The 23,188-nt window shown below is 39.8% G+C and overlaps 1 protein-coding gene across 1 annotated transcript in view; it reads left to right on the top strand.

Moving 5' to 3' along the window:
* Positions 1–23,188, top strand: part of LOC306867735 (voltage-gated delayed rectifier potassium channel KCNH1-like) — a gene marked incomplete at both ends in the record, with an annotated part of 63,679 nt that overhangs the window by 28,194 nt on the left and 12,297 nt on the right. Inside the window, 3 exons of the mRNA XM_079413579.1 lie at positions 12,918–13,117; positions 13,433–13,685; positions 22,008–22,204. Of these exons, the coding sequence (XP_079269705.1) occupies positions 12,918–13,117; positions 13,433–13,685; positions 22,008–22,204 (650 nt within the window). The remainder of the gene's footprint in view (positions 1–12,917; positions 13,118–13,432; positions 13,686–22,007; positions 22,205–23,188) is intronic.

Genomic DNA, 23,188 nt, shown 5'->3' with positions numbered 1-23,188 from the left:
ATCTGTTGAGAAAATTAAAAATGCAAATAATGAATGTCAGTGTGGCCCAATGTTGTTTTGGACTTTCATTATGGACAAAAATTGTCACAATGTTCTTAATTTCCAGCGATATCGCCGACTTGATTGCACAGATACTACTTGAACTGAATTGGACTGGATGATGACGTCACTGAATCAATGATGCACTGCCTTTAACTGAAAATTGAGTGTTTACTATTGTAGTTTTGCATTTTTGACACTATTTTCCTATTTAATACTGTAAAGCTGTTTTGACACAATCTGTATTGTTAAAAGCGCTATATAAATAACGGTGAATTGACTTGACTTCAAAATATCATCTTTAAAAAAGATCACCAATCTGATCTGATCTAATCCAATCTAACCAGATCATTCAGTGAATAGTTAACTCAAGAACAGCTTCAGTTAGATCAGTCTGATTCGCCAATGAATCGTTCAGTGCGACCAGTTCAACAGGTTCATTGGAAAGAATCAGCTTGTTCACAAATCAGATATAGCGCTGTGGCGATTTCTTCAGTTCAAAACAACGAGGAATTATAGGCTATGTTTTTAGGAAATGTATTGGAGTGAAAGTATGATATTATGCTTTGGAATGTACTGAAGTAAAAGCAAAGGTTCTGAAAATAAAATACAGTACAATACTGAAGTACAGTCACAAAGTAATTTCTTTATTCATGCTTTTACTAATCATGATATTTAGCGCTGAGTCCTGTGTCATGAATGCATGCTGTCATCACAGGTGTATTAGCGTGTTCTCTTTTAGACTCTATTGCAGTTTACAGTCTCTGGCTGTGATGAACACTTGCTTTTGTCCCAGTGACAGGCCTTCCTCTCAGCGGTCTGCATGATGAGTGATCAGTGTCCACACACAGAGCCATTCTTTCAGACTGTCACACTGACACCAGGCAGGTGTGACTGCAGAGTAAAGCTGTGGTCACACTTTGAGCACGCGAGATTTCTGCGGAAACTGCAACAGTCGTAATTTGATGTCATGCTCTCCAGTGTCTTTTTATAAAACAGAATTTTACATATAATGTTTCTAAAATGTAAATATAATATTCTTACTGTACTCCGATGCTGCAATCCTGCAGATTTAAGTTTGCATTCTTTTAATTCAGCTAAGAGGCCACTCCAATCTTCTACTGGCAACACATCTTCACATACAGATTCACCAAACTTGAACTTTGCAATGCAGAGGAATTCAAAGAAGCTTGTGTTTTCTGTCTCCCGCATTCGCATACGTATAAATGAAAGTCAATAGAATGAAAAGTGTAGTGCCCATGCATGAAACCTCATAGGTCCAAAATACTGCTCCAGATAAATGTATATAAGACATGAAACAATTGGCTGAGATTGTGCCACTTCATGCTACATTTTCACATTCAGTTTTCTTGTCACAGTAGATTTGTAACAACACACCCAGTTAGTACAGATTAAGATTTATTTTTGGTGTTTTTAATATGTAACGACAGTGGAGAGCAGACAGGAAGCAAAGTGGGAGGGATCAGGAAAGGTCCTCGAGCTGGGATTCAAACTCGGGACGTCTGAAACGCAAGGGTGTTATATATGAGCACACTTTCTCACTAGGCTATTGGCACAGACAAATTCTGACAAATTTTTGGATTCATGAAAGTAATCTTATTTTCAAAATGTTAATACAAATAAATATAAATACAGATAAACCATTCGTAAATCGTTCAAGTAAAACATTTAAGCATATTATGTTTTTATATAATGTTGATAACATTATTTACTTTAATAGTGTATAATAACAAACAGTGTTGGGGAAAGTTACTTTTAAAAGTAATGCGTTACAATATTGCGTTACTCCGTAAAAAGTAACTAATTACGTTACTTAGTTACTTTTTATGGAAAGTAATGTGTTACGTTACTTTTGAGTTACTTTTTAAATCTGGGCAGGGCTTGCTTGTTAGTTTTTAATTAAAAAAAGTTCTTCTTTTACAAATGTAAAAGCCCTTTCACAACAAAAGTGAAATGAATACACCTCAGGTTTAAGGAAATGTACAAAATCTCTGCCATTATGGAGGAGAAAGTTAAGAGGATTCCAGTAGCCCGCCGGTATCTGCCAAAAAGACCCTTTAAGCAAGTGCTAATTGTGAATGATTGGAAATATTTAATGTACAGGATCCTACTAATAATCTGCACCCATATTCATGAAAAATCTTAGTGCTAAGAGTTGCTCCTAGTAATAAAATTCTAAGCAAATTCTTAGAAATGTGGGTGTTTCCTCTTCAAATTAAAGAAAAGATCCTAGTAAAGAAAAAAGTAATTCAGAAATCATCTTAACCCTTAAAAGAGGTCTTAAGGTCCAAAATTGTTAGGAGTACGGACAAGGACTTTTAAGAGGCTTAAGAGTTTATTTAGCAGTGGAGAAAATGGACGAAACTTGAAGAGGGAGAAGAAATGTGTTGCACAGAATGCATGACAGTGAGTTAATAAAACGCTACACATTAGATGGTGCAGGGATCATGTTTGTGACCGATTTATTAGAGACACGCTAACATCTCTGTGCAGAAATGCCATAGCGCCATAAATGGGAGTAATCACTACATTAACTACATTAACATATTTTGCAACTGGAAAAATGCAACTACTGTATGTAGCAGTGCTGATTTGGGTCTGTCACAACCTTCTATAAGCAATGTGATCACACAAACAATTACAGCACTTCAGAACCTTATTGTGTCGCTGTTCATTTCCTATAAAATATGTTAAGTATGACAGCATGGTAAATAAAAAATAAAGAATATATATACATATATAATGTGTTTGTGTGTGAGTACTGTAAAACAGGAAAAATTGCATCTGTAATTTCAAAGTGAAGGCTTATAATAGAACATGCGCTTTTGTATTTCTTTCTTGGACAACCAACCAATCACAGTCTTCAAAAGACTGTGTCATAGCTAGCAACGAGGTCAGCCCCGCCTCCTCACTAAGATAAAAGTTTTTGTCTTTTCCTCACTCAGAGTTGCTCTCAGTTTGGTCCTGAATCACTTTTAAGCTATGTTTACGATGTAGTCAAATGTGGAAAAGTTTTTCACTTGCGTATTTAAAAAGTGTCACGTATACACGACAACATTTTCAAAATGATTTGCGTTAGTTAGAAATATATATATATATATATATATATATATATATATATATATATATATATATATATATATATATATATTTTTTTTTTTTTTTTTTTTTTTTTTTTTTTTTTTGTGAACAATTTTTAATTTTTTTTATTTAAAGGCAAACTCAAGTACATGAAAAGAAAAAAATATACATGAATACAAAAACTACACATCAAAGAGAAGAAACAAAACGACACCCCTGTGGACATAAACTGCAATTTGGGGAAGCCGATACATGTACACAGAAGCGCCCCAAAAGGGACGGACAAAGTCCATGCAGCAATTTCAAATGGATCATCCGATGATCTGGGCTCTTTGAGGATGATGTGATTGTCTCCCAAATTTGATCAGAAAGCAAAGTTTGAAAGTCACCACTGGTATCCTTAGACCAGATAGTTGTTATGGACAATGGTGTGCATAATTGTTCGAGGAGAAAAGAGCAAACAACTGAAGCCGAAACAACAGAATTATCAGTGAGGAGAATTACTTTTCACAAGGGATGTACAGGCAATTCTGTCAGCATTATCACCATTTCTGTCCAAAATGGAAACATTCAAATCTCTTCAAACAGTTATCAAAACACCCATAGTTCCACTATCAGTCGCAGCAAAAGAGACCACCTCGCAATGTTTACCATTGCATCCATGAACACCATCCTTCCACAAATGGGCCTCCTGAACCAAAGCAATGTCAACCCTCTTTCGCTGCAATAGTTCTAAAAAACTTGTATGTTTATGGGGGCCATTTAAACAATTGACATTACAACTAAGTATATTAATTTCAGTCATTACTATCAAACAAATAAGTGAACTGAACAAACGAGAGTTCACTGCAAATGAATTAACTCAAGTCTGCCTTTAAAAACCCATTAACATGAACAAAACCCACCCCATAAAACTTTACAGACTGGGGTGAAGACCCCAGGCTGCCGCCCTCCCCTGTCTTAATCAGTGACAGTAACACGACAGCCAGTACCATTCTTTAGAACACCGTCATTAGCCCTATTATAAGAGAACAGAATAACTTCAAATTCACACGAGTAATAAAGTGGGGTTAAAAAAAAAAAAAAAAGTATGAGTATGTATACTTTCCATAACGAGGAAACAAACATAAATAATTGCATCATGTACACTGAAAACTGTACATTAGTGATATCAAGTTTCCTAGCTTACATGAAGAACTGCCAGTAGATGATTATCACATGGAGATCTAGATTAGTAAATCAGAAGTCGAGTCACTCTGTATTATCAAACTCTTATGCCTCGTCCATCCCAGGAGAATGAGGAGTGGGAATGGAGCTCAGGACGCACTTCGTCTGGTGAGTGTCTAGTTAGACATTTTTAAGCTAAATTAGGAGCTCTCTGAGAGGATTCTTAGAATCTTTAAGAATACGGCCCCTGAAGTTTATGAAGCATTTGTGTTTCCGAAGGAGTGTTTTGGGGAGCGTCTATTTTATACAAATCATATACAGTATTCTTTTGTTATTCTAATAGGATAGGGATCAAAGTGACATGCAAGTTGTGAAATTTCTTGGCAAATGTGTAACAAAACCCCTCAATATCCTCATTTTGACCTCATTTATGCCGCTCTCATATGTAATGGTGCAGCAGTCTTTCCCAACGTCAGCAATGCACATATATCAATTGTTCAGTTTTCAATGGCAGCCAGTCTGCGTACAAAATAAAGTAACACTAGCTTGCTCTATTCTTGTTCTATTCTATCTGTTTTCTTTTTATTTATTATATAATAAAATATAATAATGTGCACTGCGTTAGGCTAACTGAGACTTTTTATAGCACTTGCATATTGCTCTTTTGTTGATTTTGATTGCTTCCATTGTCCTCATTTGTAAGTCGCTTTGGATAAAGGTGTCTGCTAAATGACTAAATGTAAATGCACACTATAGATACCCACCACTAGTATTAAATCAGCTATCCGCTGCCTTACACGGGATATTTCCCGTCACCAGACGCGTATCATCTTTAACATTCTTCACATGTGGAACTGGAATTGATTAATTTCACCTCTGGTGAGCAGGGAGGCCTCAGGAGGCGGCAGAGGTTGACGGGCTTGTAAAAAAGCACTGACTGGAAAGCCAATTGCCTGAAATGTAACTGATCCAATAAAGCAGGGTTGTAATTTAGTCGTATTGCTGATGGAGCGAGGTGAGAGGACTCAACAGCCGCATTTGGCTGCAGTGATGATATTCAAAAACAACGCCATGGCTATTAAGCCTTTAGTGTTTGTGAGATCCTGCAGGCTAACCAGTAAAAAAAAAAAAAAAACTGAATAATTGTGTTTATTATGGCACTATGCTGCAAAAGTTGCATAGAGTTATTCACTCTAAATTTTATTAAATTCATTGTATTTTTTTAAACCTTTTTTATTAAAGGCTGCACAACTACATTTGTCCATTGAAGAAACTGTGGACATATGCAGCTTGACATGCTGAGGCTGAGCGTTTCAGCTTCACCTGGAAAAACACTTTAGAGCTGCTTCAGGACTGTGATCAATATAGTTGTCTATATGACATACTAATGGACCTGAAAGAGACATCAGCAGCTTTGGGGCGTATCAGCTGAGATCATTAAGGTCAGAGGTTTAGCTGGTTGCAGAGCAAGCAAGTGTCCGGTCTCTGAGATTGCAACCCTGTTGTCTGTCCTTGACCAGGATGTGTAGGATCGCTCAGTAGAGCCTACAAAGACAATATTACTACCTAAATGAATCCTACTAAGTTGCTGATTTGAGACATTCACAGATGGCATGCAAGTACATGCGTAGTATATAGTGCAAGAGAATGCACTATTGCTATTTTTTGTGCCAATTAATTTACAGCACAGTAAATTTTTTCTATAGTTTATATCAGAATCAGAATGAGCTTTATTGGCCAATTATGTTTACACATACAAGGAATTTGTTGTAGTGACAGAAGCTCCACAGTGCAACAGAAAGACAGCAACAGGACAGGACACAGATAATAATATACAAATATACAAATAGGCAATGTACAAAGCAGCAAAAACACAATATATAATATAGACAACTATGTATGTACCGGTCAAGTACAGGTGCTGGTCATAAAATTAGAATATCATGAAAAAATTTATTTATTTCAGTAATACCATTCAAAAAGTGAAACTTGTATATTAGATTCATTCATTACACACAGACTGATATATTTCCAATGTTTATTTCCTTTAATTTTGATGATTATAACTGACAACTAATGAAAGTCCCAAATTCAGTATTTCAGAAAATTAGAATATCAATTAAGACCAATGCAAATAAAAATATTTTTAGAAATGTTGGCCAACTGAAAAGTATGAACATGAAAAGTATGAGCATGTACAGCACTCAATATTTAGTTGGGGCTCCTTTGGCCTGGATTACTGCAGCAATGCGGCGTGGCATGGAGTCGATCAGTCTGTGGCACTGCTCAGGTGTTATGAGACCCCATGTTGCTCTGATAGTGGCCTTCAGCTCTTCTGAATTGTTGGGTCTGGCGTATTGCATCTTCCTCTTCATAATACCCCATAGGTTTTCTATGGGGTTAAGGTCAGGCGAGTTTGCTGGCCAATCAAGAACAGGGATACCATGGTCCTTAAACCAGGTACTGGTAGCTTTGGCAGTGTGTGCAGGTGCCAAGTCCTGTTGGAAAATGAAATCTGCATCTCCATAAAGTTGGTAAGCAGCAGGAAGCATGAAGTGCTCTAAAACTTCCTGGTAGACGGCTGCGTTGACCTTGGACCTCAGAAAACACAATGGACCATTACCAGCAGATGACATGGCACCCCAAACCATCAATGACTGTGGAAACTTTACACTGGACCTCAAGCAACGTGGATTATGTGCCTCTCCTCTCTTCCTCCAGACTCTGGGACCTTGATTTCCAAAGGAAATTGAAAATTTACTTTCATCAAAGAACATAACTTTGGACCACTCAGCAGCAGTCCAGTCAAGACGCTTCTGACGCTGTCTCTTGTTCAAGAGTGGCTTGACACAAGGAATGCGACAGCTGAAACCCATGTCTTGCATACGTCTGTGCGTGGTGGTTCTTGAAGCACTGACTCCAGCTGCAGTCCACTCTTTGTGAATCTCCCCCACATTTTTGAATGGGTTTTGTTTCACAATCCTCTCCAGGGTGCGGTTATCCCTATTGCTTGTACACTTTTTTCTACCACATCTTGTCCTTCCCTTCGCCTCTCTATTAATGTGCTTGGACACAGAGCTCTGTGAACAGCCAGCCTCTTTAGCAATGAACTTTTGTGTCTTGCCCTCCTTGTGCAAGGTGTCAATGGTCGTCGTTTGGACAACTGTCAAGTCAGCAGTCTTCCCCATGATTGTGTAGCCTACAGAACTAGACTGAGAGACCATTTAAAGGCTTTTGCAGGTGTTTTGAGTTAATTAGCTGATTAGAGTATGGCACCTACTGGTGTCTTCAATATTGAACATTTTCACAATATTCGAATTTTCTGGAATACTGAATTTGGGACTTTCATTAGTTGTCAGTTATAATCATCAAAATTAAAGGAAATAAACATTTGAAATATATCAGTCTGTGTGTAATGAATGAATCTAATATACAAGTTTCACTTTTTGAATGGTATTACTGAAATAAATCAACTTTTCCATGATATTCTAATTTTATGACCAGCACCTGTATGTGCAAATTATAAATGAGAAATAAAAATAAAATAAGTGAGTGTGGTGAATGGATAATGTATTATAGTTATGTGTTCCACATTTATTATTGAGTGTTCATGAGATGGATTGCCTGAGGAAAGAAACTGTTTCTATGTCTGGTCGTTCTGGTGCTCGGAGCTCTGTAGCGTCGACCAGACGGTAACAGTTCAAAGAGGGAGTGTGCTGGATGTGAGGGGTCCAGAGAGATTTTACCAGCCCTTTTGCTCACTCTGGATGAGTACAGTTCTTGGAGAGTGGGAAGGGTTGTACCAATGATTCGCTCAGCAGTCCGGACTACTCTCCGTAGTCTTCTGAGGTCAGATTTGGTAGCTGAGCTGAACCAGACAGTTATTGAAGTGCAGAGGATGGATTCAGTGATGGCGGAGTAAAGCTGTTTCAGTAAGTCCTGTGGCAGGTTGAACTTCCTCAGCTGGCGAAGGAAGTACAACCTCTTCTGGGCCTTTCTGACAATGGAGTCTATGTGAATATCCCACTTCAGGTCCTGGGAGATGGTGGTGCCCAAGAATCTGAATGACTACACTGCAGTCACAGTGCTGTTCATGATGGTGAGTGGGGGTCTTTAGATGTGCTGTCGTTGGTGTAGAGGGAGAAGAGCAGTGGGGAGAGTACGCAGCCCTGAGGAGCTCCAGTGCTGATGGTACGAGTGCTGGATGTGAATTTACCAAGCTTTACTAACTGCTGTCTGTCTGTCAGGAAGCTTTGATCCACTGACAGACAGAGGTGGGGACGGAGAGTTAGTTTATTCTGAAGGGTTTCCGTGATGATGGTGTTAAAATCGGAGCTGAAGTCCACAAACAAGATCCTCATATAAGTCCCTGGTCTGTCCAGATGCTTCAGGATGAAGTGCAGTCCCATGTTGACTGCATCATCCACAGAGCTGTTTGCTCTGTAGGCAAACTGCAGGGGGTCCAGTAAGGGACCAGTGATGTCCTTCAGATAAGGCAAAACCAGTCTTTCAAATGATTTCATGGCTACAGACGTTAGGGCCAAAGGTCTGTAGTCATTAAGTCCAGTAATTTTGGGTTTATTTGGGACGGGGATGATGGTGGAGCGTTTGAAGCATGAGGAGACTTCACACAGCTCCAGTGGTCTGTTGAAGATCTGTGTGAAGATCCAGCTTATCAGCACAGATTTTCAGACAGGCTGGTGACACACCGTCTGGGCCTGGTGCTTTCCTTCTTTTGTTCTTCCTGAAGACCTGGCACACATCTTCTTCGTTGATTTGAATTGTAGGTGTGGGGGAGAGGGGGGTTGCTGGAGGTGTTAATGGTTGTGTGGAGAGGTGTTCAGGGCGGGTGTGGGGTGATTTTTCAAAACAATAATAAAACTCGTTCAAGTCGTCTGCCAGGTGTTGATTCTCCACAGTGCTGGGGGATGGTGACTTGTAACTGGTGATATCCTGCATTCCTTTCCACACTGAAGCAGGATCACTGGAAGAGAAGTTGTTCCTTAGCTTGTCAGAATAATTCCTCTTTGCAACTCTGATCTCCTTTTCCAGTGTGTATTTGGCCTGTTTGTACAAGACTTTATCCCCTTTTCTGTAAGCATCTTCTTTGGCCTGACGGAGCTGTCTGAGTTTTGCAGTGAACCATGGTTTGTCATTGTTGTACATTAGATGAGTCCTGTTAGGAATGCACATATCCTCAGAGAAACTGATATATGATGTTACAGTTTCTGTGAGCTTGTCCAGATCGATGGCAGCGGCTTCAAAAACAGACCAATCAATGAGAGAGGAACACGCTTGTAGATCCCTCTCTGTTTCATTAGTCCATCTTTTAACAGATCTTAATACAGGTTTTGCAGATTTAAGTTTCTGCCTGTAGGTCGGAATAAGATGAACCAAACAGTGATCAGAGAGTCCTAAAGCTGCTCGTGGAACCGAGTGATAAGCGTCCTTTATCGTTGTGTAACAGTGATCCAATATATTACTGTCTCTGGTGGGACATATGATGTGCTGTCTGTATTTTGGCAGTTCGCGGGAGAGATTTGCTTTATCTAGTCCCCGAGAATGATTAAAACAGAGTCCGTGTGTTGTTGCTCACTCTCTGTGATCATATCAGCGAGTTTCTGTAAAGCTGTGCTCACGTGCGCTTGTGGTGGAATGTAGACACTCACGAGAATGAACGAGCAGAACTCCCGCGGCGAGTAGAATGGCTTGCAGTCAACACACTAAAGCACATGTAATGTGTTTTACTCAACATAACATTAATATATATATATAATATAATATATAATAAATTTAATAAAATGTACTAAACTTAGATGTACTAAATGTTTAAATGTACTAAATTGCATCTTCATAATTATAAATGTGTAATTACAAATATATCTAATTACATCAGATATACTGTAAGTTTTAGTGTAATGATTAATACATTTTTGTTTTGCGTACATAATATATGTGTGTGTACTGTGTATATTTATTAAGTTTATATAAATACGCACACATGCATGTATATATTTAAGAAAATTTTTATTTTGGATGCGATTAATCGTTGCCCAGCAGTAATACGTTTGGTTGCACTTTATTTTAAGGTGTCCTTGTTACAGTGTAATGATACATTTCAGTACTGAGTAATATTAATTAACTTCATGTACTTACTGTCACGGAACGCTGAGAGGGTGCCGTGGAAAAGACGAGTCTGGGTCCAAATGCAGGTAAGGGTATTTAATAAAGAAACAAAAAGGCCAACATGGCACAAAAAACACAAAGCAGAAAAGGACTGGGATACAAGACAGCAACACAGTGCGTGTATCCCAGACCAGAGCAAACACTAGAAACAAAATACCTTACCAAAATCACAATTACAAAAACATGTAATGAAACCAGGCAGAGTGGTGGGAGAGGGGAGACTATATAGTCTGTGGCAATGGGGAACAGCTGCGGGTGTAATACTGAGTGTCAGGTGAATGATGCGGCAGGTGTGTGTGGTTGTGACAGCTGTGTGTAATTTAGGGAGATGGAGTCCGTGAGGACGGGAGATGGCGATCTCCGGTGGTGACAGGAAGAACTGCAGCCCGGACTCATGACACTTACTATATGGGGTTAGGATTAGGGTTAATAATTATGTAATTATGCACAATTTATTGTTATTATAATAGTAAGTACATGTAACGTGTGAACTGGACACTTTAAAATAAAGTGTTACTATAACTATCAACAGAAATTACATGAAATTTTACTTTAGATTTACATAAATGCCTGTCAGTATTCTGCAGTACACTCTACAAGACAACTGGAGTAGTTATAAAATTCTACAAAAATTTCATTTAATATGGAATTAAATTATAATACATTTTAATGTCATTTTGCATTACAACAAACTGACAATTTATATATAATCATTTGTAATTGTATATACATTGTTGTGATTAATTGTGGCTGGAATAAACATTTAGCTGCAAAAATAGTTGCCTGCTGAAATTTAAATGTATATACATCTTCATCATGACTAGATAGACACGGTGAGTTTGTCTTTAGTATACATGTTAGATGTGATCCACCTCATAGTAACAGTCCTGTCAGATCGTCCATCCTTTGAGTGAGAGTGTAATGTTACAGGTTGGCCGATCTGGTTTCGTCCCTTAAAAAGTGAACCTTTTCGACATGTTTCCGTGTTGTTGTTGCTCAGCAATGGCATGGACGCGATGTTGTCTGGGGGTTTGGCAAAAGGAGGGTGGGACGGTGGGCAGTGCTCGGGATGGTGACTGAAAGTGGTGACTGAGTAGTTTGGACGTCACATTTTTACGGAAGTCACAACGCCTCATGAAAAGGCACTGCTAATTTATGCAGGTTCTGACACAAAGTTCAAATGATTTGCAATGCTTTGTTGTGTCCAGTGTAGATATTATGTGACAGCAAAAACATGGCAAGTGTGAAGTAAAGGAAAGTGGACACGAAAAATAGATGATTCAAAAGTGAAAGGACTGAACAGTTTTGAGCGAATGAGTAAGTGAGACCATCTTTATTATGGATGCTGGTTCGCAGTGAGTTCACAGTTTTAATGTAAGTTTGCTTTAATTTATTTTCAAGATCTGAGGTAAAATATCTATTGTTGCTTTCACTATGGCTATAAACCTCACGCAAAATAATATTCAAACTCACATTAGACACTTTCAACATTGAATAAAGCACATAAACATAACCTGAGATTATCACTGTCATATTATGTATATTGTTCCTGCCGCGACGTCGCAGAAAATAAAAACCATTTCTAAAATAGAATTCCGTGATGCTTATTGTCACGTGTCGCTGTCACGAGTGGTTAGGACAAACATTACATGGAAAAGATACTTTTTATCGTGTTGCGTCAAGTATAAAAATATTCATGTTTGTCAAAATATTAATGTTAAAATATGAATAATTGAATCTGCAACTAGGGAAAGTGGAGAGAAGAGATCCAGTCTGGAGATAAGCAGGAACAGTTGATTTCTATGGCAGACATGGAGATCCAGATTTATTGTTTTTAATATTCAACAGGCAAAGTTCTTCTGTATCTAAATGCAAAAGTGTTTATAATTGTTTGACAATTATTATAAAACAGACTACTGAGGGAAAAAAATCTGAATATTTATCTTGTGACCATCTTTTGACTATTTAAAAAAAAGCAACAATAATATAATAATTGTAATAATAAGAATAATATATATATATATATATATATATATATATATATATATATATATATATATATAGGTATGCATATATGTATATATATGTATATATATATACATATATATATATATATATATATATATATATATATATATATATATAGGTCAGTGGCCCTTGGCTTGGTATTGTTGGCAGAATTTTGCCTTCGGCGAAAACTAATTGAGGAACCCTGCCCTAGACCTCAGTTATCATGAAATTTTACCAGGAAATTTCAGTTTTGACATAAATTTAAATTGCATTCAGTTTCCACTTAATTATATTCTAATAAAGTGCAATATTTTCATAAGTAGTACTGTTTTTAAAATTAAGCAAAAGTGTAATTCTTCAGCTCAACAGGTTATGAGTCACAGATGTAAACTCAGTGTGTTTCACTCTTTTAGCTCTCCTTTATGCCACCATCTTTGGTAACGTAACCACCATCTTCCAGCAAATGTATGCCAACACCAACCGCTACCACGAGATGTTAAACAGCGTGAGAGACTTCCTGAAGCTGTACCAGGTTCCCACGGGCCTCAGCGAGAGGGTCATGGACTATATCGTCTCTACGTGGTCCATGTCCAGAGGAATTGACACAGATAAGGTATTTGGCACAGAGTGTACTCAGAGTCTCGCAGACTGACGATCTTTATCCAGGGAGCTTATTTTCTTAATTCATTGCAAAGGTCGTTTGTTCTGTCTTTGCCATAACCTCCGTAGCATTGGTGAATAATGTCCCTCTAATGTTTAAGATCACATTCTAACTGTGTTACGTAAGGCTTCCAACAGCTTCTCAAAATCTCATAAATTATTCTTGAAAGGGTCGGAGAACCTTTTGTTTTAACACGATGCTAATAAGCTTTAGATCATCATGAAGAAAAAATTTATTGTTTTCACTGTTTTTAAAATTCTACTGCAGGTGTTGCAAATTTGCCCCAAAGACATGCGAGCGGACATCTGCGTTCATCTCAACAGGAAGGTGTTCAAAGAGCACCCGGCTTTCCGTCTGGCCAGCGACGGCTGTTTGAGAGCGCTTGCCATGGAGTTTCAAACCATCCACAGCGCCCCGGGAGATCTCATCTACCATGCGGGTGAAAGCGTGGACAGCCTCTGCTTTGTGGTGTCGGGGTCTTTGGAGGTCATCCAGGACGATGAAGTTGTTGCTATTTTGGGTGAGTGTATTTCTACCAGTGCTCTGAGGTCTACTACTTGACTAGAGCCCATCATGAGAGTATAATTATTATAAAAATTTAGTGAGTCAATCAGTTGCTGTTGGTCATTTTTTCCCCATACATTTTTACCCACTCTTAAATAAAAGTGCAAAAATGTCTTCAGAACATTCGATAATGCAGTATATTAAAATTATGCTGTTTCGCCGGACTTGGTTTACCTATAATAGGTTTTGAACTATTCTTTAATGATAATGGTTCTGGCTTGAATGTTTTTTTAAAGATTTTGGCAACATTCTTTTATGCTGCATTTACTCTGCATGGTTTAATGCACAGATCCTTTATTTTGCCTAATAATATAATACTCCATTAAAAGTATAAGTACTGACTTTAATTACAATATATGATTTTCATTTACAATAACCAACACTAAAATTTGGCACTGGTAACTTTTCACGCCACCAGTTGCACATTCAAGCTCTGATGATATTGCCATTCTTCACTCATTTTGATCAGATCATTGAAGAAACTCAAGAAGAGCTTAAGTCAGATCAGTTTGATTCACAAATGAATTGTTTCGGGTGATTTGTAAGCAAATTCAACTGGTCCAATGAAAAGGATCAGCATGTTTACAAATTAGAATTTAATTAAAAATTTAATTTAATTAATTATGTTAAATATATGTTAAATGTCGCTACTTTTAGGTCACCATTTTCAATGTAAAATAAACTAAATATTTAATATAAATCACTTTCGCTATTATAGCTTGCATGGCACCATTTTCAGATAAGAGTAGTTGTAGATCGGATCACAGAAATATTTTGGACCCTTTACGTAACACTTTTACGGATCTTTATATAAGTAAACGATATATGTCTAAATGTCAAATATTACATATTGGAATTAAAACATAATTTAACAGTGGCCCAAATCAGTGCTAAAAAATAAATGTTTTTGCACATGCATGCTATAAGATCCGGTTAAAATACCAATTATCGTAACAAAATTCTAATATATCAGTAACCCGTCAACATATAAAAAGATCTATGTCTCATGATGTCACGGATTTATCTGTTCTCCACCAGTCACGATGCACTCACGCACCTGGTTTCACCTAGCCATTGATTGAGCACACCTGCACGTCATCTGTACTCATCAACAGGGCTACATATACACACACCTCACAGCACTCCAGTGTCCGGTCTCGTTACTACCTTTATACGTTAACCGTTCATGCTAAGAGGACAGCCTCATTGCTATCACAATCTCTAGGCCTGATACTTACCGCCTTGTCTACTTACCTGCTGTGTTTCATCCCGAGTATGTCTTCCAGCGATCCCTAGTCTGTCTGCTCCTGAGTTCCATCCTCGTCTGCCGTATTGGTGAGGTGTGTGTCCAGCTCCTGTTCCTTGACTCTTGTCAAGAAAAGATAACCAAGGTTCCTCCGGATCTCCGAAGAATCCAAGAATCACCACTTACCTTTTCTACTCCCTATTGCTCAAAGTCTGCCAATAAATACCTGTTTTCTATACATCACGAGTCCTACATCTGTAACAGAAGACATTACAGAAGATGAGGTTGGAGATAGCCTCAATTAACGTGTGGCCCAGTGAAGAGGACAATCTTTCGGGAGGCTGCACGAAGCTCCTCTTCCAGAATGGATGGTGTGTGGAGAAATATGTGGAGGAGTTTATAGAGACCAGCCACCATGCCTTCTGCAGCGACCTCACACTAATGGAGGGTTTCAGAGTCGGGCTGGATGAGGAAATCCAAATGTTGATGCCGTTAGGTAACCCCAGCTGGTGTTTGGTTCAATATCTGAACTTCGCCATGTGGATAGCTGGATCCTCATACTATATAGGGGAAAGGGAGCACCCACCAGTTCTTGATCTCTTGATCTCCGCCATGGTCTCCCGAGTCCCCGGATCCGCCCTGGAGGCTTCCCCTGAGTCCCTGCCCTGCACCGGCCTCCAGGGCGCCCACCTGGGGGATGTAATGTCACACCTCACAGCACTCCAGTGTCCGGTCATTCTAAAAACTAGACAATGCAAGAAAAGGGTGTTTTTCATGAGATTATAAATTACAATTTTTTTTCATTGCATGTGCACAAGACATGCACACACTGAATAAGCTGTCGATTGCTGGTAAAGGTGTGAACGTGCAGAACAAAATGAGGGCAATGGGCAAAAACTAGGTGTGATGGGTTCTGCTTAAACAGACTCAGATGAAATCCTGATAATAGAACACATGACTATGACATTATATGTGAATAATGCTGCTGTCAGAGTATTTTAGCACAGTGTTTTATCCATGTTGACAGGAGAACAAAGATGTTCAAGAACCGTTTACGGAACTAAATGTCATGAAAATCATTCCGTTCCAAGATTCACCTGGATGAGAATCATTTTTTTTAAATCATATCTCAAAATCTAGATATGTGTGAAGTCCTTTTCAAATAAGATGAGCATTTCCTTTTTCAATTCTAAGGAAACAAGTGTAATGTGTGATTTCTTCTGGAGTTCCAAATTCTGTGATGTAATATGTGAACTTTTTAAATAAAATCTTAAAAATGAATCTTTTTAAATGAATGTACCTTCTTTCTCGTACTGTTGATGTTGGCTTATTGTATTATTTCATAGCATTTCTTGAGTCAGGGCTGCTCTCTCAGATGGCTAAACTAGTCTCACTATCTCTCAGTGTACTACTTTCAGGTGAAGGTGTCTCTTGGGTACTGCTTCATGAGTTTCAATTTAGCTCATGTCTAGTCTGATTGTGCCTGTGATAAGTTTAGTCTGAAAGGATTGCTGGATTCAATAATGAGCTTGTCACGGTGCACACAGCAGGGAGGATCAAGGACACGCAGACGAGGACGTAAACTCAAACAACAGACATTACTGAAGGCAAGGCAAACTCACAGACATCAAACACCGGGGGTAACGAGTAGACCAGGCGACATTACCCTGAACAGACAGGACTATAAATACACAGGTAAATCATAGATAATGAGACGAACACGGCTGGACAAGCCTTAACTAATAATCACATCAGGACAGGAAACAAACCAAATATGGGCACGGAAACACAGGGAGCATGTGGAAACACAAGACACACACAACAGAGGTCTGACATAACTCCCCCCTCCCAACAGACACAGATACATACACTGGACGGGGCCTCCAGCGCGGAACAGACAGCCGAAGGCTGAGGTGGAGCAGGGAGCTCAGGAGGCCATGGCAGGTGGTCTTCGTCAAGCCATGGCAGGTGGTCTCCACTCAGCCGGAACCCTTCTACCCCCCAAAAAAATTTCCATGGGGCAGCTCAGGGGTATCAGGAGCCCTCCGGGGCTAAACAAACAGAAACAAATTAAAAAGACCTTGGTCACAGTCTGGTCAAATACGGCGGCAGCCGGCTGGCATGACTGTAACGACGGCAGCCGGCTAGCTTGACCACTCAACGGCGGGGACCGGTGGGCTGGAGGAAGCCACAGCCGGCGACGGGCCGAGTGACCGTGGACGGCGGGTTGGCCTTCCCCGCGAAACAGCAAACTAGAGGGGGCTGTGGACGTTGGGTGGGCTTTCCCCACGGACGGCAGCGTGATCGCCCGTGAACGGCGGGGTCGGTGAGCCGCAGACGGCGGCATGATCTCCCGCGAACGGCGGGGTCGGTGAGCCGCGGACAGCGGCGTGATCTCCCGCGAATGGCGGGGTCGGTGGGCATGAGTCAGCGGCGATCCGGCGAGCTTGAGACAGCGGCGATCTGGCGAGCATGACTCAGCGGCGATCCGGCGGCTTGAGTCAGCGGCGATCCTGCGGGCATGACTCAGCGGCGATCCGGCGGGCATGACTCACTGGTGAGCCGGCAGGCTAGGGTGAGCCGCAGATGGCGGCGTGACTTCAGGGAGCCGCGGACAGTGGGTGGCCTTTCCCCACGGACCGCGGCGTGATCTCCCGCGAACGGCGGGGTCGGTGAGCCGCGGACGGCGGCGTGATCACCCGCGAAAGGCGGGGTCGGTGGGCATGAGTCAGCGGCGATCCGGCGAGCTTGAGACAGCGGCAATCTGGCGAGCATGACTCAGCGGCGATCCGGCGGCTTAAGTCAGCGGCGATCCTGCGGGCATGACTCACTGGTGAGCCGGCAGGCTAGGGTGAGCCGCAGATGGCGGCGTGACTTCAGGGAGCCGCGGACGGTGGGTGGCCTTTCCCCACGGACCGCGGCGTGACTCCCGCGAACGGCGGGGTCGGTGAGCCGCGGACGGCGGCGTGATCTCCCGCGAACGGCGGGGTCGGTGGGCATGAGTCAGCGGCGATCCGGCGAGCTTGAGACAGCGCCGATCTGGCGAGCATGACTCAGCGGCGATCCGGCGGCTTGAGTCAGCCGCGATCCTGCGGGCATGACTCAGCGGCGATCCGGCGGGCATGACTCACTGGTGAGCCGGCAGGCTAGGGTGAGCCGCAGATGGCGGCGTGACTTCAGGGAGCCGCGGATGGTGGGTGACCTTTCCCCACGGACCGCGGCGTGACTCCCGCGAACGGTGGGTTGGAGTGTGCGGCTGGCTTGGGATAGCCGCGGGCGGACAAAATTAAGGAACTAAAACAAAACACTAGAAAAAACTGAACAAAACAAAACGAGGTGAAAGGACGATGCTTACTGTTTGGTCTGGTATTCTGTCACTGTGCACACAGCAGGGAGGATCAAGGACAGGCAGACAAGGACGTGCTCAAACAACAGACTTTACTGAAGACAAGACAAACTCACAGACATCAAACACCGGGGATAACGAGTAGACCAGACGACATTACTCTGAACAGACAGGACTATAAATACACAGGTAAATCATAGATAATGAGACGAACATGACTGGACAAGCCTTAACTAATAATCACATCAGACAAGGACAGGAAACAAACCAAATATGGGCACGGAAACACAGGGAGCATGTGGAAACACAAGACACACACAACAGAGGTCTGACAGAGCTTGTCTTACTTGGAATTACCATTACTACCATTACAGAGAATATACTCTTGCTGCTGTGTGTTTTTTTAGTGCAAATGCTACTGCTAAAGTGTTTATAAATCGCGTTTGGTCTCGTACTGTATCACATATCTTGTCAGTGTGTGCACTTGCTTGGCCATTTTTAGTTGATAAACAGGAAAGTGGGTTCAAGCGCCAGCAGAAGGCAGTGTAATGAAATAGTCTTTAAGAGAAGCAGTCTATCAGCGGAAGTTTAAAATCAGCTCGTAAGTGTATTTACTTGTCTCAGTGTTTAGCGCATTTGCCATTGCTAGGAAACGCTTATTTTTGTTTACTGTGTTGAGAGGTGCTGAAATCGCGTTTGGTCTCGTACTGTATCGCGTATCTTGTCAGTGTGTGCACTTGCTTGGCCATTTTTAGTTGATAAACAGGAAAGTGGGTCCAGCTGAATTGAAATGGTGATTTGTTGGATTGGTATAAAAAAGGTTATTATACCGCGGCAGCAGTCGCGGCAGTCGTCGTATGAAGCCATCTTAGTGTAAAGACCGAAGAGTGTAAAGACCATCAACTCTACCGTGCGACTCCACCAAGGGATAGAAGTATCGCTTTTTATTTTAGTTTATTCATTTATATATTTATTATTGAAATGTTGTTATATGCATGTCAATTTTATTTAATTTCTTTATTTTCTTAAATATGTGGGTATATAGTATTTATAGAGTTGTAACTTTTAGTTTTAGTTACTTTTTCTTATTTGTAAGTCGCTTTGGACAAAAGCGTCTGCTAAATGACAAAAGTAAAGTAAAGTAAGTTTTAGTGGTTACTCTGTTATATGGTCGCTAAGAGTAGTTTTTATTACTGTGCAGTTGCAAATGTGGTCTGAATAGTTGTTAGCATGTTACTTCACAGTTACCAGGCCATTTTGGATGACTGGTAGTTTTTACTAGCAGAAGTGATAATACAGTAGCTCCTGTCTATGAATCCCTTTTTTTTTTTGCCAGTGTGTAATAGCACACCTCAGCGCAACAAGACACCATTTGAAGAAGCATTCAATTCATGCAAGCTAGTACTTTGGGTTAGGAGCATGTTTAACCCTCCTATTGCATTCTGGCCAGTTTTGTCCCAGTAGTGATACAGAAAAAAAAAGAATAAAATGCATAGGTTTAGTACGGTGATGAAACTTTGGAAATGGTTTAAGAATATCAAAATACACAAAAATTATATTTAGGAATTCACATGAATATCCATGTGCAAGGACATTATAAACAGACAAAATATGTAACTGACATAACCAATGAACTACAGCCCAATATGGCCGAAGAGTTTAAATTTGGAAAAAGGATAGAGATTTGAAAAATAAGTATTTAAGTAATAAAATATAGGTAAATGTAATAACATGGTAATTACATGGTATTTACATCTAAAAACATTGAAGTTCACTCATTAATAATAAGTTATTGGTCAAATTTTGATTATATAGCACCTGCCTTACATTACTGTATGTGTGCATGTGTATATATATGTGACCCTGGAGCACAAACCAGTCTTAAGTCGCTGGGGTATATTTGTAGCAAAAGCCAACAACACACTGTATGGGTCAAAATTATTGATTTTTCTTTTATGCCAAAAATCATTAGGATATTAAGTAAAGATCATGTTCCATGAAGATATTTAGTAAATTTCCTACTGTAAATATATCAAAACTTAATTTTTGATTAGTAATATACATTGCTAAGAACTTCATTTGGACAACTTTAAAGGTGATTTTCTCAATTGTTTTTTTTTTTTGCTCCCTCAGATTCCAGATTTTCAAATTGTTGTATCTCAGCCAAATATTGTCCTCATGTCCTAACAAGCCATACATCAATGGAAAGCTTATTTATTATTAAATTATTATTTATTATGAGAAGTACTAAGTTATCACTGTTTTATAAGCTCACATTCCTTTGGGTCAAAACTGGCCTGGGTAAGGCAAAAGGTGTCAGTTCAGTGTTAAGATTATTTAAAAAACAACAACATTATTATTAAGCATGAGAAACAGTAATAATGCCTTTCCAAACGCGGCTAATAAGTATTTGAATATTTTGAATAATTTGAGTGCCATGAGAACCTCTCTGGATTTGCCCTCTCGACAGACACGGCAGATACAGATCTGCTGTCCAGTGGGGGTCAAGTATTATGCTGAGATAAATATTTGCATGGCAGCCCATGTGGGGCGGCAGGTCTCTAACAGAGTGTGCCATTTTACTGGAGGTGTAAATCTGTCATCGCAGGGTTAGAAAAAGAGCAGAGTCATCCACGGGGAGGAGATCTGCTCTAGCATAAAGCCGAGTGTGAATTGTTCTTTAAAAGAATGAAGGAATGTGAATTTTGTACAAAAGAGCAGTTGAAGCCTTGTCAAAAAGTCATCTTTGTACATTTTAATGACATTTGAGCAACAAATATGCACATCTCTTTCGTTGTACATTTCAGTTAAATTGGCTAAGCACACTTAACTGCTTTGTGATTCAACACACCATCCCATAAAGCATATAGATGCGTGAGTAATTAGATATTAAAGCAGATGAAAACCCTTGATATCTATGTTCATTAATATGTGTCGATACTGTATTACATATCATCACACAGACCATTTGACAGTGTTGAATAGGTGGAAATGTTCTACATGAACAATGCAACATAACCAGATTTCTTTCATTATAATCAATGAATCTGTTGGTTTGGGATTTATCTTGTGCCTGGACAACTCTTTTTGTTTAAAGGATCTTCTTTCTAACTTAATGCACGACAGTATATGGAGCTCTTCATTGTGTATAAGGTTTACTATCTTTAAAATATCCTATACACTTTTTTATGCCCATGTATTCCTGTTTAAAATAGCCTAAGCAAATAAATTCACTAATTTTACCATTTCTAAAGTGTAGCATAAAGCTCACAGATGATTGGTTCGTTGTTAAAGGGACAGTTCACCCCCAAATTGAAAATTCTGTCATCATTTGTGTGACCAACTTGAACCGGTTGCATGTCTCATGCGATTTTCCCAGTGCTAAATGTCTCCGCATTTTTACCGTGTTACATAATGTCAAAGCTATTTGTGTCAGTGTTAAACTTTTGCCCTCTTCTGAGTCCCATTACATTAGGTTTCAGTCTTATTTACATGCATGAACGTATTTAATGTGGCTCTGAAATGACATTCTTAACCTGAGCAGTTTCATTCTGGAGTGCATGTTGAGTTTCCTGTGATCCATGAAAATTCCCACCTATGCACGAATCCGGGACATTTCCCTGAAGATATTAGAACGCCTGATGGAATTCATTCTTCAATGTCCCCCTCTCATTTTTCTCTCTCAGGAAAGGGGGATGTGTTCGGTGATGTGTTCTGGAAAGAGATTAATTTAGCTCAGGCCTGTGCAAACGTCCGTGCGCTGACCTACTGCGATCTTCACGTCATCAAACGGGACGCCTTACAGAAGGTTCTGGAGTTCTACACAGCCTTCGCCGGACACTTCTCACGAAACCTGGTGCTCACCTACAACCTGAGGAAAAGGGTGAGTACCTAGACACTTTAAAAATAGCATAAACCCTAAAGTTACAAATGAGATTCACAAATAATCTCATGTTTCCCAACCCCAGTTCTGCAAATTTTGGATGTCACCATTATATGTGACCCTGGAGCACAATAGCAGTCATGAGTAGCACAGGTATATTTATATCAATAGACAACAATACATATGTATGGGTCAAAATTATACATTTCTCTTTTATGCCCAAATTCATTGGGATATTAAGTAAAGGTCATGTTCTATTAAGATATTTTGTGAATTTCCTACTGTAAATATATCAAAACTTCATTTTTGATTAGTAATATGCATTGCAAACTTCATTTGAACAACTTTAAAGGAGATTTTCTCAATATTTAGATTTTTTTGCACCCTCAGATTCCAGATTTTCAAATAGTTGTATCTCGACCAAATATTGTCCAATCCTAACAAACCATAGAATAATGGAAACTATATTTATTCAGCTTTCATTTGATGTATACATCTCCGTTTTGAAAAATTGACCCTTATGACTGGTTTTGTGGTTCTTGGTCACATATAACACACTGATTAATTCATTAGTAGTGGTCTCTATATCTTGAGACCGACCATGGTACTCTATTACACTCCAGTCACTGGAGTCACTAGCTGCTACTGATACTTTTGAATGTTAGTGTCACATATGCTGCTTCATATGTATGTGTTTTCTAACTCGGTAGGTTTGCATAGCTCACGTGATACGGCATTGCACTTGTAAGGTGAAGAGCTCTGGTGCAAATCCTGTGAAACTATGGTTTGACAAAACAGCTCAAACCTGCATATAAGGAAGTAATAATAGCACGGTTGCATCAGTTGAATGTTTATATATCTTTGCATTCATTGACACTACTGGTTAGTGTTATTTTCCAGCATGATAGAGCATTAAACTTTTAGCCACACTCCCTGGACTTGAAGCGACATAATAAAAATTCAGCGATATGTGCCTGTACCAAC

Source organism: Barbus barbus (genome assembly GCF_936440315.1).
Source record: "Barbus barbus genome assembly, chromosome: 49".
Taxonomy (NCBI): domain Eukaryota; kingdom Metazoa; phylum Chordata; class Actinopteri; order Cypriniformes; family Cyprinidae; genus Barbus; species Barbus barbus.
Note: the sequence above shows the minus strand (reverse complement) of the source record. Positions and strands in the feature narration are given on the sequence as shown.